Below are 15,778 nucleotides of genomic sequence, written 5' to 3'. Positions count from 1 at the left end.
TGGAAATTATTGAAAAATATACCTCCCAGATTGCATGAAATAGCAGTTCACATGTGTCATATGAAAAAAAAACCAAGATTTCAAGGGTAATGCTGGTCAATGGGGAAACCTGTAGTCGCATCGCGATCTGAGGGAAAAACGGAAAGCCTCATAAGTCGGCCACCCATGGAAGCAGTGACGTAGTCAGGATTTTTTTCAGTGTTGGGCACTGGGGTTAACCATTTCATGGGAGGGCCTCTTGTTACTACCTAAGCGGAGCGTCACCATGAGTTGGCGCGCAGCGTACCAGAATTTTTACCTAAAAAGGCCTCCTAGATCGTCGGAAATGACACTTCCCAAGCCTTGTAAGCATGGGAGTCAATCCGATTTGAAACGTGAGGTAGGGGGGGGGGGCGTAATCGATTCGAGTATTCCGGCCGCAAGTACTATCTAAGCAGAGCGCCACCAACGGTTGGCGCGCAGCGTACCAAGAAAATTTCAGATTTCAATATCTGCCAGATCGCTGGAGATGGCACTTTCCAGGCTGGATAGCAGCCATCTAGTTGCGTGATTTCGGGAGAAAATTACAAATTCGTCACTCAGGAAATCTGCAATAAAGTTCATGCGACCTTCATTTTTGGTGGATTATTTCTGTTATCAGTGATTCCAATTGACATCAACATTAGAACCCAGTGCAAATTGACAAATGATGCGGCGAACTGGAAACCCAAGCCCCATATTTTGCCCTATGTTTCAGGATAGAATACCCCTCATAATTTGTTCAAACCCATGGCAACTAACAACTGTGAATACATTTACTTCGAAATCATGGGCACATTATATTGCACCAAGACTGCATGTGAGTTTCTCGACTTGCCGTCCTGGGTGTCATACCACAAAATTGTGAGTTTGACACCGGCATTGACATTTTTCGACAAATCTGCAAATTGCGCGTGGAAAATAAGGAAAGACTGACTGGGATTAAGTTCAGCCAGGTAACATACTGAATGACCGAACTATATGTCAAACTGACATGATCAAAGATTGCGTCTGAAACATTGTTAGGGTGATAGACTGATTCTCAGAGATAGCATTGTCTCCTTTCTTGATTTTTTTTTTTTTTTTAGCGGTTTCAAGAGCATCAGGGACGTCCGAGACGTGAAAACCCGGCCTATATGCGCTATGTCACTTCTGGTTATTCAGCAACTATAGCCTACTGCCGGTCCGCGGTCAAATAAGGGTCGTTCATGAGTGGTCATCATGGAGATTCGAAATCATTCAGATCAATGATATATTTTTCGCACATATATTTTTTTTCGACACCCAAAATCCCAGTGTTGGGGGGGGGCGACTGGGGGCGACAAGCTTTCATGGGGGCTGTCGCCCCCCACGCCCCCCCCCCCCCCTTGGCTACGCCACTGCATGGAAGGAATGCCTTCGTAATTCTTTTCATGATGGTTAGAATATACAAATCAGTGAAAAACACTAACAACTTTGGTCCTCGTAAACAGATAAAACAGATTCACGAATTGCGCGTAAAAGCACTGCCTTACCGCATATTTACAGTATGCATTGCGAACTGGTGTTATACACTGATCTATATATACTAGATCAAGGACGCGCTATACCGTAATTATCAATAGAGGTGTCCGGTAGATCAATCAGCGAATGCGATGCTGGTGTAGGCTTTTCTTCTGTGCGTTCTCCCTTGTCTGTGTTAATACCCGATTAATTTTCTGAAACACATTTTTGGGGTGTTACTAAAACGAATGACAATTGCGTTACACATAACGAATGACAATATGTTGTACACACTAAAAAATTGCGTTGACTAAAACGAATGACAGTAATGACAGCACAGACATTTGCTTCAACCGGATATCACAGTTCAGATTTCGTGGGTATCTAGATCTAGTAAAGTACGGACAAGATAAAAACGCACCTTATACTAGCGAAATTGTAAGTCTGATTTAAAAAAAATTAACGTCATTTTTCCGATATTAATTGTTAGAAACTAACAATAATATAATCTTGAAACGGCTTCAGATATATTTCTATAAATCTACAGAGGTAAAAAGCACAGCACTCAAGCGCATTATCACACACAGACTTTCCCTGTGGTTTCTATCCGTAAATTACACCAAAACCCTGCAACCACGTAACATGCGATTTTCCTCAAATCATTTTTGCGCAGAAAAACAATAACCGCATTTACTCCACTCCGTTAATCATTCTATCTCTTCTCAACACTGTCCTTCGTTGTCCTTCGTTGTCATTCGTTGTCATTCGCTGTCATTCGCTGTCATTCGCAAATGATAATTAACCCTGTACAAAGTCAATTGTCATTCGGTCATTCGCTGTCATTCGTTTTAGTTTGTCCCCATTTTTGAAGTGTTTCATTTCGGTTCCTTTTTTTTTTGCCGTTTTTTTTTTCTTAGTCCTACTTTTCTTTTCTTTTTGCGAAGTGAATATTGGTCCGACGCCCCTGCCCCCCCTCCCTACCCGTGACTGTGGATTGACACCCCTGGCTGTCAGTAATCTTTGTAGTAACCCGGGGTGGGCGCACTTCTCTGTCACAAGCCCGGAAGTCTACGTGGTCCATAGAGCAGAATGACGTTAGCTTATACTTTATAAGTACCTGGGAAGAGTATTGAGGGCAGTCGGTTCCAACCACTGAAATTTAGTTCATTGGTTCCAACCTTCCGGTAATACACACGACTTCGGTGTTGTTGTTTACAGACGTCAAGAGGACTGCTTGTACTTTTTTCAACACCTTGTGGATGTTGCAACCCTTACCATGGCATCGACCTGGCGTTGTAAAAGTTTGGTCTTTCTTCGAACAACCTCGCTTTTCAAACAAACTCTCCGTCCTGTGTCAGGTAGTTGGTAAGTAGGTCTATGTACAGGCCGGGCTTAGCTGGGGAATTATCCGTAGTCCTATGGTATTGTTACTGTAGTATTGTTACTGTACTGTGTCCATTCCATACGGGGTGCTATCATGTCAAAATGGTTCTAGGCATGTACTGTACGTGCTAGCACACTGATACACTAAATGTGGCTTCGTTAGGCCTCAAGGAGATACATTGAATACATGTGTTTTAATTAATTCAAATTCACTTTCCTGTATGTACACAAAAGTCAACACAGGTGTTGGTAACAAAACTTTAAACTAGTTTAAACATATAATGTACAATAACGTTAGCAAAAAACGAAACAATCCTGTTCATCAAATTAGGATAGTTACCACAAGTAAAGACAAAAAGTCTCTATGCTGCAATATATTTCCAGAATAAGATTTCAGGTTATTTGGAAGCTCAGGCAGAGATTAGCTGAGTGAATACTTTGAAGAGAGATGTGCCAAATATAGTAGCAATTTAGTTGTTTGGTAATTAATTATGCCAATAAGTATGTGTAATTTGGTAGACGGATATATAATTGATGAGACAAAGCTTACACAATTGGAAGGAGAGTATACTGCCATACAGTAGGCCTATGCCTGCCAAGGCATATCTATGAATATCTTTTTACTTTCAAAATATTACAGTCCATGCAAATCATGAGGTATTGAGTTTGCAAGATTGGAAGTGGTTTAAGATTAGAAATGTTGGCTGAACCATGTTAGTTGTGTGCTCCCAAGCAGTAGCGTAGACAGCATTCTATTGTTAGGGGCCTGGGCAAGATTTTTCTTAAGGGGGGCAACCCGGTGATGGTTGATGGTAGGAATTACCAAGAAATATATTTATTAATGGGCACCCCGGCTGCACAAAGTGGCATCATTTGTCGCTGAAAATGCACATGCCAGCACTAGTTTGTAATGGTTATAAAACCAGCCAAATTATTGCCGCTTATTCTGTGGGACGATATTGATCAACGGTCTCCGTATGTGGGTATGATGAAGGCCCAAAATGTGTCATATCTCAGGCTGATTACCAAGTTCTGACCTTATATGAAGTATATGAACATGGTCCCTAAGGTATGAATACTTGTGATTAGGAATCACAGAAATGTAAAAAAAAAGTATTTTGAATACATCACTGGATTTCATGGGGGGGGGGGGGGGTGTTCGAAGACTGTAGCATAAAGCAAATTTTGGGGGGTATTCCCCCTGGCCCCCCTCTGGCTACGCCACTGCTCCCAAGCCACTTGTTTTGTCATATGAGAAACATTACTATACACACATAGAGTAGTTGATTTCCTTGGAGAAATGTGAGTTTTGTCGTTTCTGTCCTTGCTTCTAAAATCTACTAAAATCGCTGCACTGTCGATGTAACAATGGCCGATCCAACACACCCCAGTGGCAAAATCTAGCTAGACCTCATTCCCATTTATGCCAGCCTTCCGTAAATGAAAACTTAATAAATCTGTATACAGTATCAGTAGGAAAGATGTCCTGAATGTCTTAGAAAATGCCAATAAACTTGAGTAAGTAGTTACTGTAAAACATTCACATGCTGTTTCCAATACAAATTCTTTTCAATAGTAAAATTTAGGCCTTTGAAGAGTTTATTTGAATTTCTGTACCCTGAAAACATAGTTTGATGATAGGGGTGATTCCTAGGATTTAGCCTTATTGGCAAAGTTATTATGCTGGCAAGACCCTTGCTTAATAAACGCAATCATCTTTCATGAGTGAGCTATAACATCAGAGGCCACACATGCAAAGTTCTAACGCTCCTTCATCAACAGACATTTGTTACCAAATTTATCTGGAAGAAATTGAAACCCTTGAAGGAAAAATTGTAATAAATTATTGTTTGGACTTTCCTTTGACCTCAAATAACATAATTTTGTGTGAACTCAATGCAATCACAGACATAAGTGCACAAACTTGGACAAATTTTACAAACATGTATCAACTAATCTTGGGGCAATAACATATATTCCAACTGAATTCAAAAGATGGATCTTAGATGCATTATTATGGAACAAGCACCATTAGAATAAAAACTTGTAAGATGTTTTTATTTCTTATATTCTATCTTTGCTCTGATGTTTCTGGTCAAATTTATCAAGTTTATTTTAATTTTTTTGGTTTCTGAATCAGTTCCTTAGAATTTGAGGATATTGGGACCCTGATATAGGATATTATGCAATTTTTAAGTGCTTTGAAATCGAAAATGTCCATAATTAGTTTCATTTACCCATGAGATAAAGTTCGGTTTAATACAGTTTTGATGTTCTGGTTTTGGTATAATTAATTTTTCTGTTTTGTGCACTCAGTATACTATGGAAGGAAAAGCTGACACAGAGCTATGTTCATCAGCCATCCACAATGCAGTTTTTAGGGAAAACAATCGGTCAGGCATTGGAGGATATGTCAGCCAAACAACCGCACAGAGAAGCATTTGTATTCTGCAGTGAGAATATCAGAAAGACATATGAAGAGGTTCTACATGATGTAAGGAAAATGAGGAAATATGTATTTAAATTGTCATTCTAGTGTGGATCAACCATACTATGTGTACATACACAAGTATAAGTATGGACTTGAATACATTAAGTCAGGAAGAAGCTATTCAATCTTAATATCTTAATGAAAATGTCGCTTTTTGATGTGTGCTGGTAAATAAGTGCCTGATGTAGTGTATCGTGAAGGCACAGGACAACTGTACAGTTACTACAGTACAGATTTATTGTTATTGAGCATGTGTGTGTGTCTATCCATAAACAAGAATTTATATGGTCTGACAGGATTCCTGAATACAGTTTTATGGCTGACGTCTGAATGCAGTTTTATGGCTGATGTGAACCATGAATAGTGCAGTACAGTATAATTTATTAACACCTATAATATTGCTTGTATTCCTTTTAACCATGTTGGAAAGTTCCCTTGATGTGTCTTTAATCTACCAATCAGGTTTATTATAAACTAAAACATTCTTTTTTCTTTCAGGGAGTTCATAGATTATTTCTTGTTATGTTGCTATGTGTTTTATTGGTCTTTCTGTTCACATTTTGGACATTTACACACACACATACATGCGCAACCACACCCCCCCCCCCCCCCACACACACACATATAATTAAAAAGATCAAACACACCAGTAAAATTCTACTTCACGCACTGTTTGGTCCTTTTTGAAATCATCAGGCGACGGTAGGAATTGAACCCAGGACCTTTGTGTCAAAGACCAAGGTCCATACCACTCAACCACAGTGATTCTACTGGTGTGAGAATGCGTATAAACTGGCCGTGTATATCTGTCAATGAGGGTGTATTACCCAAGTGTTATGATTATACAGCGTGCACCCCTGGTGCTTTGAATCTGACAATTTACACAGAATTACCACTCTTTATAGCCAAGCCAAGAAATGAATGTGTAGCAGTATGACAGATTTATAATAAATTAATAAAGATCAACACATCAGAAAAATTCCACTTCACAAAGGGTTTCGTCCTTTTGGGACTCATCAGGGGTTCGATGGTTACCTTTACCTTAGTAGACGTTTAATTGGAAAATAAGTCAGTGTTTGAAGGAAACATCACTAATAAAAACAAAACTTGTATAAAAGTGATCGCCTTAAGAAAATAGATCACTAACATAATCAAGTTTATGCTGAAAACAGCCCCTAACCTGCCCCCCCCCCAATTGGTTATGTTATGTTTTGGTATGCTGGTACTGATATGTATCCTTTCTCAGGTACGCAATGCAGCAGCTGGATTTTTGTCTGTAGGAATCGGCAGGGGTGATCGATTGGGTATATGGGGACCAAATTCCTATGATTGGGTTGTGACTCAGTTGGGAGCTTCCATGATTGGTGCAATTCTGGTAAACATTAACCCGGGATACAGATCAGCAGAACTCAACTACTGTCTTAACAAGGTTGGTATGTATGTTTATTTATTTACAGACTTGATATTAAAATCAATTAGATCAGAAATAGAATACTTAAATTTGTCTGCAAACATACAATGTTTGTTGTGGAGATTAAGATTATTTTAGTACATGAGTCAATATGGTAAAGTCTCAAGATCCTAAGTTAGTAGTTTTTACAGATCAAAGACCATTTTCATAAGCTATACAGACCTGTATTAATCAGTATTGGCCCAATATTAATGCTTCTAAGTGTATGAAACATTGCTAAAGGTTTTGGAAGTTCATTCCTGGAGGTCCTGACCCCATATTAAACTTCATTCCTAGACACTCACACAAATGAGGCATTCTATGACTTCATGAAGAATGTTGCTTTGATGATGGAAGCAAAATGCTTCTTGAACTTTGAGCAAAGTTGAACATTTTTTGACTAGTATTTTGGGGAAACACTGTTCGTGTTGATTAAATTAAGGTAACAATGCAATAATTAATGTAAATTCATTGCTGAAAAACAACAGCTCTATGAATGCTATGGAATATTTACTTTTTGATCAATACTTAAAAATGCATACTGCATAGAGCACAGAATTCATTAATTACTCATCATGATGTTGCTTTGTTTTTTATAATGAGTTGACCAAAATCTTTGTATGTAACCTGCTTATATGGGAAGTCCAATAGTTTTGTGGGATGTGTACAGCAGCCCCTTCATTTATACCAAATGGCTTTAGAGTTCCAAGCTTATCCTCAGAGAGACAGTTCTCCCTACTATTACCTTGTTTAATTATGATTATAATTATTATTAGGCTGGTGTTAAAGCAGTGGTCTCAGCTCCCAATTTCCGAACTTCAGACTACTATGCAATGATCAAAGAAAACTGTCCAGAACTAGAGAACAGTCAGCCTGGACAACTCAAGAGCAAGGGGTATGTACTAAAAAATCTCTTACTGGTTCACACAATACGTCAAGAAGTGGAACTTTCTGTAGTGCTTTTCATAAATGTCAAAGGTCATTTGAGGTCAACAGAGGGAAAAAGTGTGAAATCTTGTATATCTCAAAGAAGGTAGCCTGTGCAGTTCTTCTATTTGGCATGTTGCTTTCCTGTAATCAGTTTAGTTAGACAAAGGCTTGGTTCAGCGGTTAGAGTGTCCACCTCACAATCCTTAGGTTCCAGGATCAAAATTCCACCAGGAATGGGGTGCCTTTGCCTACCTCAGTATTTGAGAAAGTGGTCAGATGCTGGGGCATACACTCTCGTCCCTGGGATGGGGATGTTAAATGGTGGTCCTGGGAGCAGGAAAGGGAGCGAATTCATACCCTTGCCTCGTTATCCTCTGAACACTTATCGAAAAGAGAAGGCTTCAAATAAGCAGTGTTCATCCACGATCCAACATGGATAGGGCATCAAATATGCTACTGTAAGGCTTCCTGATCCTTAGGTTTCTAAACTAAACTATACTAAACCCCATTGTTTGTGGTTGAGATGAAAAGTCATTTGGGTTAGCAGAGCCCAAAATGTGAATAAATCAAAAAGTGCTATATATATCTTGAGAACCAAAACATGAAACTAGCTCATATATGCATGTTATGATAGCCTTGTGTAATGTATAGTTTGCACACAATTTGCTGTAGGTCAGAGTTCATTTTAGGTTTAGGTCACCAGGTGTCAAAAGTTGAACACTATGTAAATACGATATTTTCAGGTAGAAAGCTGCTTAGCTGGTATGTATGGCTATGGCTTCTCTATAATAAGTAAAATAACCCTAATATTGTGTTTATAGTGGCAGATAGAGGTAATTTGGGTTGAGCAGAGGTTGCACTCTGGAAAGTTTCATGTCAAATGTATATTTATATAGTACCCTGTCCTAAATTGCATGCCTAGTGAAAATGAGGAGCATAAACCTATAGACTACAGTATACTAAACCTGGATCTAGCTTAGGCCACACTACCCTGAACCTAATGTTTATGTTAGGCCTGGGCAAATGATTAATACAACTAGGCTACAAAGTACAATATTGTGCCTGGTCTAGTCCAGTTATGTGTGAAAACTTTGCTTAATTGACAGGCTTTGGAATTTTGAAAATACAGTAGCTATTTTCAATGCCACACAGGGTTAGATCTCAGCTGAAATTAACAACGCGATGATAGTATGTTTAAAATGAGAATGCGAAAGTCGCAGTTTGGTGATGCAGTTCAATTTTGCGTCCGGGTCTAGGATATTGCTTGTAAACATGTGTGTGATTACACGCGATATATATTCTACTGTATATACTGCATTGTGCCTGGGTGCGTAGCCTAGCTAGGTCTATTCCCTGCATCAAATCACACAAGAGGACAAAGTCGGCCTACTCTATTATTAATTATCGTCACATGGGGTTAGAATTTCACTGATTGACAAGGAGTGGTAATCTTTCTTTTGTTAAAAATTAGTACAAAATGGACAACAAAAGAGAAAAATTTCACAATGATTGTATCACTGTTCAAAGTATGATTCAGGGATCAAAGAAAATTTATATCATTCAGTAACCTCAAAACTATCTAATATTCAATTTTTATGTTAACCACTTTCTGTTGGACTTAGTACGCTCGCTTTGAAAATTGGGCGTATTTTGGGCGTAATAATATAAACTGTCTTTGATCCCTGCCTTCGTTATTCCTTAAACAAAGCTAGAAATTCATTACACTTTTAAACAAGATGGCAATCCACAGAGTTGCATATCTCATCGCCAGCAAACACTGATTTCAAATGAACAAATCTGGTAATATTATTGAACAGGTGAACATGACTACATTCTTTTGTGAACCCCTACACTGAACAAAAGTAGACTGGGACTCCTAATTTCAGAATCATACGTTTAACAGCAATACAATCATCGTGAAATTTTCCTCTTTCTTGAAATTGTCCACTTTCTTGTTGAATTCTTCTTGAAAGAATACTGAAGAATGCTGACGTGATGTCTATTCTTCAGTCGAACAGTGTGACAGTATATCCTCTGTGAGGAAGACCATACCATACTTGCTAGATTTAAGTGATAATGGTCGACCAGACTAAATGCCAAACTATGGGAAATGCCAATGTAAATGTCATAATCTTATCTTCCTGCTGAACGATGTTCAACTGGCCACTCTATACAAATAAGTGCATTGTGTAATATTAAGTTTATATGCTTCACAATGCACGGAATAAGGAACTGCAGACCGCAGAGGCTCGAGACTGAGGCCAAAACCAAGACAAGCAAAACTTGGTCCTCAGGCAGACCAATCTATCTATAGCACTGTTCCTTTAAGCTGTTGCACATGCATAGTACATAGGCTCTTTATAGGTAACAGATATATAAATCCCTTAGTTATGCACTACATTTGGACCTATATTCAGTATACGTACCTAATGCACAGTGAAGGTTGCATGATATAGAAAGTCAACCAGGGGTGCTGTTTGTTTATACAGTGAGTTATTTTGATCTGATTTGTTGATCTTTGATTGTTATCTACTACGTGTGTAAACATTGTTTAGACAACTTGAACAAGTGTATGCTGGAACTGAGTATGCACATGGAGCTATAAACAGTTCTGTTTATAGCTCCATGATATGCAAGGGTACTCTGGGTATGTTGGTTTCTACAGTATCTAGTCTTTAGGTGACAATATTACCATCTTGCAGACCTGTCAACCTGTTTGACCCCAAACTAGGGAGAATAACATTTTTCAGGGCCAAAAAATAGGGAGCACAAGGGGAAAATAGGGAGGTTGGTAATTTTTCAACTGAAATGATATAAATACTCCAAAATAAGTATAGTCTACTTATGCAATACAGTGAGAGAATCATCCAATCAGATGCAGTTTACAGCAGCTCGCTTCGCTTTGTACAGGGTTTCTTTAGTAGGCTTCCATTTGAAACAAGGAACAGTTGACTCTGGGTACTGTGACTTCATGGCTAGTATGCTAGATAGAGTCCAATCAAGCTTGAGACTTGACCGACTGTCTGTCTTGTTCTTGCAAACTACACTGAAATGCCTTTCCTGTTCAGCATTACTGTGGAGAAGCATAGGACTAATTGTTGGCTATTTTCAGAAATGTCGCAAGTGATGAAACATTAAAAAACCGGGAGAATAGAATATGAAACCGGGAGGCCGGGAGATTCGGGTAAAAACCGGGAGTCTCTTGGTAAAACCGGGAGAGTTGACGGGTATGCATCTTTGGGATATATATCAGAGGGGGGTAATTTCAGTCTGAAATTCTTACCTTTCTTCCCAAATTTGAAAATAAAATTCAAGTTGTATATAGTAAGTATTTGCACTGAATACTGCAGATTGGTTTTGCTTCGTGTTCATCTGAGCATATCTCACAATTAACTTCAATGGCTTTAGAATTAAGTCTAGCTACCTAAAATTTAATCAAATTAAGCGAATATTAAATTTGAATTTAAAATAGTGAGCACCATGTTTATATTTGCCATGTGATTAGAATGTAACAAACTTTGGAGTTTATCTCTTGAAGCAGTCGTCTTGTTCTTATTGGAACTGAAGAATAACCAGAGACAAATTGAAGTATAGTAGGCCTTAATGCACCCAAGAAATAACTGTGTTGTCTTACTGTAATATGGACATTTACGAGTGGAAAGAGAGGGATGACAAAGCACTGCAGTCCTGATATTTTATAGACTAGAGTTATCACATATAGAAGCAATATACGATAAAGAAGTTGAATAAGAAAACAACACAAGTGGACATGCATTTTATTGAGTTTTTGGATGATGACATTTGGTAGCATGGTAAAGGTACAAAAGACCTCTGTCAGACTGTGTTAATTTCATCAATTGATGTTGCAACTACATCATAATGAGAAGATTTGCAACATGTTTTGTGCCAAATAGCGTAACATTCGGTCCACAGTCCAGAAAACTGTTTTTCTGAGCTCAGAATCAAACCTAGATGATTGGTCAGGCTATTCTCCCCATGCCAATCAATAAACATAAATACATTTATTTCCATTTTAAATTTTGTATGGTATGTATGTATGCGTGTATGTGTGTATGTAGCTGTGCATTTATATGAGGTAAATATGTTTGTGTGATGGCTAAAGCATGTTAAGTCTAAAAGGTAAACGTTTTCGATCTTCATGCTTGCTATAAGATGAGTCTCAAATCGTTATAGAGATAATGAGGATATTTGCTAATCACTTGAAGTCAACAGTCATCAATAGTTGAAAATGCTATGTCCAAATTTCCCTCAGGGTTTTTGTATTGGCAAGGAATCACTTAGTTATTGGCAGTCTGGTTTGATGGTACATTATAATTGAGTTTTTCTATTCAACGTTGATCTATATATTGTAACCTTTATTTCCTCCAGGATTCCATCGTTAGACACTGTTATAATGCTGGGTGAAGAAAACCTGCAAGGAACGTTTAAGTTCAGTGAAGTCATCGCAAACGGTAAAAGTGATCATTTCCAGAAAGTGAAGGAACTCAGTGAAGTCTTGGACTTTGACAATCCAATTAATATACAGTTTACATCAGTAAGTATAGTATAGTACTGTAAGTATCAGTAAGTATAGAATTCATCGTATTTCCACACTTTGATGAGGTCACATCCATATGCACTACTACATGAGCAACGGAAGTTGTTGACACTCAGTCTGTTTCCTTGTTTGTTGGCCTATGCACTCGTAATTGAGCTTAAGACAACACTCTTCTCTGTGGCATATATAGGAGTAAAATCAAATACAAAAATGTGAAAATTAGTGCACAGTTGCTGGGTTTTACAGTTAAGATTAAATAATTATTAGTTGGCAGAAGTTGATTGTTTCTAAAAAAAATAAATATCTTTGTTGAACAAGTGGCACAGTTAGTGACATGTCGATTGCAATTGAACTGAAAATAAAACACCATTTTTGGGTTCCTCTCTTACCTGTGTTGGCTCTACACTATCGTGATTTACCATTTACTTAGCATATTAGCTGGTTATCACCTCTTCCTTTCAAATCCACCATTCACAAAACTAACAGCCTGTACATTTGGTAACAAGTTTCCATTTTCAGGAATCACATATTTTTTTTTTAACCTGTTGAAGGCTTGTTTTCAACCCAACACGTTTACAGTAACTGCAAACTTGTGAATGTGGATCTGAGTGCAAAAACCCTTATGTTTCTGTTGGCCTAGGACATTCGAGGTCACCAGAGGGCAAAGCCTCAAAAAGTCTAATCTTAATTAATTCAAATTTATACTTGGATGGACTTTATACTTGGCATGTGGATCCACCTCTGTGTATATATACAAGAATCCAATTGCTTTTCATATAGGTCAAAGGCTATTTCAGTGAAATACAAGGCATGTGAATCCACATTAGTGATATAAATTTGTATACTTTATACAAGGTCATTTGAGGTCACCAGAGTTCCAATGTCTGCAAACCGTAAAAACTCAATATGTGAAGAAACACAGCTAGGGTTAACATCATACATAGCTAGCCGACTTAACTGAGTAAGCACAAGATGATTTATGCATTTCATAGAGATCAAATACCAACATAGGTCAACAGAAGTCCATGTCTCAAACCCTGATGAAACTGACAAATTTATGCATGGTTAAAATTTGTACTTAGTTTGAAGATTGACCTTAGTGGGAACCAGAACTAGAGCTATTATTTGCTGTGTAGGTCAAAGATCATATATTTGAGGCCAAAACTTGAAAATGTATGCATTGCCCTTAACAACATACTGTAGGTCAACAGAAGTCCATGTCTCAAACCCTGATGAAACTGACAAATTTAAGCTTGGTTGAAATTTGAAGATTGACCTTAGTGGGAACCAGAACTAGAGCTATTATTTGCTGTGTAGGTCAAAGATCATATATTTGAGGCCAAAACTTGAAAATGTATGCATTGCCCTTAACAACATACTGTAGGTCAACAGAAGTCCATGTCTCAAACCCTGATGAAACTGACAAATTTAAGCTTGGTTGAAATTTGAAGATTGACCTTAGTGGGAACCAGAACTAGAGCTATTATTTGCTGTGTAGGTCAAAGATCATATATTTGAGGCCAAAACTTGAAAATGTATTCATTGCCCTTAACAACACACTGTAGGTCAACAGAAGTCCATGTCTCAAACCCTGATGAAACTGACAAATTTAAGCTTGGTTGAAATTTGAAGATTGACCTTAGTGGGAACCAGAACTAGAGCTATTATTTGCTGTGTAGGTCAAAGATCATATATTTGAGGCCAAAACTTGAAAATGTATGCATTGCCCTTAACAACATACTGTAGGTCAACAGAAGTCCATGTCTCAAACCCTGATGAAACTGACAAATTTAAGCTTGGTTGAAATTTGAAGATTGACCTTAGTGGGAACCAGAACTAGAGCTATTATTTGCTGTGCAGGTCAAAGATCATATATTTGTGGCCAAAACTTGAAAATGTATTCATTGCCCTTAACAACATACTGTAGGTCAACAGAAGTCCATGTCTCAAACCCTGATGAAACTGACAAATTTAAGCATGGTTGAAATTTGTACTTAGTTTGAAGATTGACCTTAGTGGGAACCAGAACTAGAGCTATTATTTGCTGTGTAGGTCAAAGATCATATGTTTGAGGTCAAACCTTTAAAGTTTATGCAATGCTCTTAAATAATACCTTGAAAGGAATCACTTAGCCTGTTTGCTTTCTGGTTGTGGACACTGTGTCATTCTTTTGGATATCGCAAGCATAGCCAGACTCCACCTTTTTCCATATCTATCAAAATAGCATTGACAGTTTAAGATAACTCATTACTTTCCCTTTTCATCTGTTTCTCTGCAGGGTACCACAGGCTTCCCAAAAGGATGTGTTCTTTCTCACCAAACTTTATTGAATAATGCTTATTCTATTGGATTGGTGTGTGGATATTACAAGGAGGTGAGATTTCTATCACTTAAGTTTAGTGTTGAGATAGTGAAACTTATGTGGAGACTCGCAGAATGAACAACCACAAAATGTATCTTTCCTCTCTCTGTTTTAGGTTCCAGAATAACACTGGCTTTAATGGCCAGTGGTGATAGCTTTCAAACAAAACAAATCAAACATAAGGGGTCAATGGAGCAAACAGCAATAATGTGTGAAACGATTTCAAGCCAAATTGGAAAACATAAATATGATGCAACATGAAATATATCAACACATTCAATGATTTTCGTATCAGATTATCACAAAAGTACTGCACGTAACTGAATTTCTAGGAAATATTCTAAAATGGTAAGGATAGTTAATAGCTCAATCCAATGTACTTAAAGTGTACAATTGTGTTCTTTACTTACATAATGATGAGCTATGATGCTGTATTACAAGTACAAACAGATCATCAGCTAAAAATATACTATGATCCACATACTGTGCATTATGATATAATAAAAGTATACAAGGATAATTTAACATCATAACAATTCAAAATTGAACAATTTGCATAACTATTCTTATGAAAGTGAATACATGTTTGAAATTTTATCATACACTAGGCATTGGTCTGTTTCAATTTGTTACATCAATCATATCACTTCAATATGGATCCATCTGTAAGCCTATAGTAGTGGTTACATTTTGCACAAACCGTTAAGCTAAACAAATTTGGTCTATATGGAATACGTGCTAATAATACCATCCTGTTCCAGTGCCTAGACATGTGCAAGCAATAGTAATATGTTTAATACTTTCAATAGCAAGTCTGGGAACAACAGAAAAATCCTCATTTCTTAGATTAACTATGTTTCAGGTTACAGTATACAGCTTGCACAAAGATTCACAATGTTCCAATCATATTGTGTGCTGCATCTCTTGAGGTTCCATTATGCATTCCATTTTGAAGGTACATTAACTAGTACCTATTCTCACAATTGAAATTATTTCTTCCATCATTGACTTCAGATATTCTACAGGTTTTTGTTTGTGTTTATGTTTACCATCAAGCAGAGTGTCGGAGTCAAAAGCATTACTAAACCACATGTATGGTTCTTC

The 15,778-nt window shown here is 37.6% G+C and overlaps 1 protein-coding gene across 18 annotated transcripts in view; it reads left to right on the top strand.

Annotated features, from left to right (window-relative positions):
• The first annotated feature begins 2,672 nt into the window (after window positions 1–2,672).
• Window positions 2,673–15,778, top strand: part of LOC139979569 (medium-chain acyl-CoA ligase ACSF2, mitochondrial-like) — a 27,144-nt gene continuing 14,038 nt past the window's right edge. For all 18 annotated transcript variants that reach the window (XR_011797232.1, XR_011797230.1, XR_011797231.1 and 15 more), the window contains exons 1-6: window positions 2,673–2,865; window positions 5,200–5,377; window positions 6,621–6,803; window positions 7,601–7,719; window positions 12,144–12,309; window positions 14,591–14,686. Coding sequence is in view for 1 of the 18 variants with exons in the window: in XM_071990506.1 (XP_071846607.1) it covers window positions 2,777–2,865; window positions 5,200–5,377; window positions 6,621–6,803; window positions 7,601–7,719; window positions 12,144–12,309; window positions 14,591–14,686 (831 nt within the window). In the remaining 17 variants the exon portion in view is untranslated. The remainder of the gene's footprint in view (window positions 2,866–5,199; window positions 5,378–6,620; window positions 6,804–7,600; window positions 7,720–12,143; window positions 12,310–14,590; window positions 14,687–15,778) is intronic.

Source organism: Apostichopus japonicus, chromosome 14, assembly GCF_037975245.1.
Source record: "Apostichopus japonicus isolate 1M-3 chromosome 14, ASM3797524v1, whole genome shotgun sequence".
Taxonomy (NCBI): domain Eukaryota; kingdom Metazoa; phylum Echinodermata; class Holothuroidea; order Aspidochirotida; family Stichopodidae; genus Apostichopus; species Apostichopus japonicus.
Note: the sequence above shows the minus strand (reverse complement) of the source record. Positions and strands in the feature narration are given on the sequence as shown.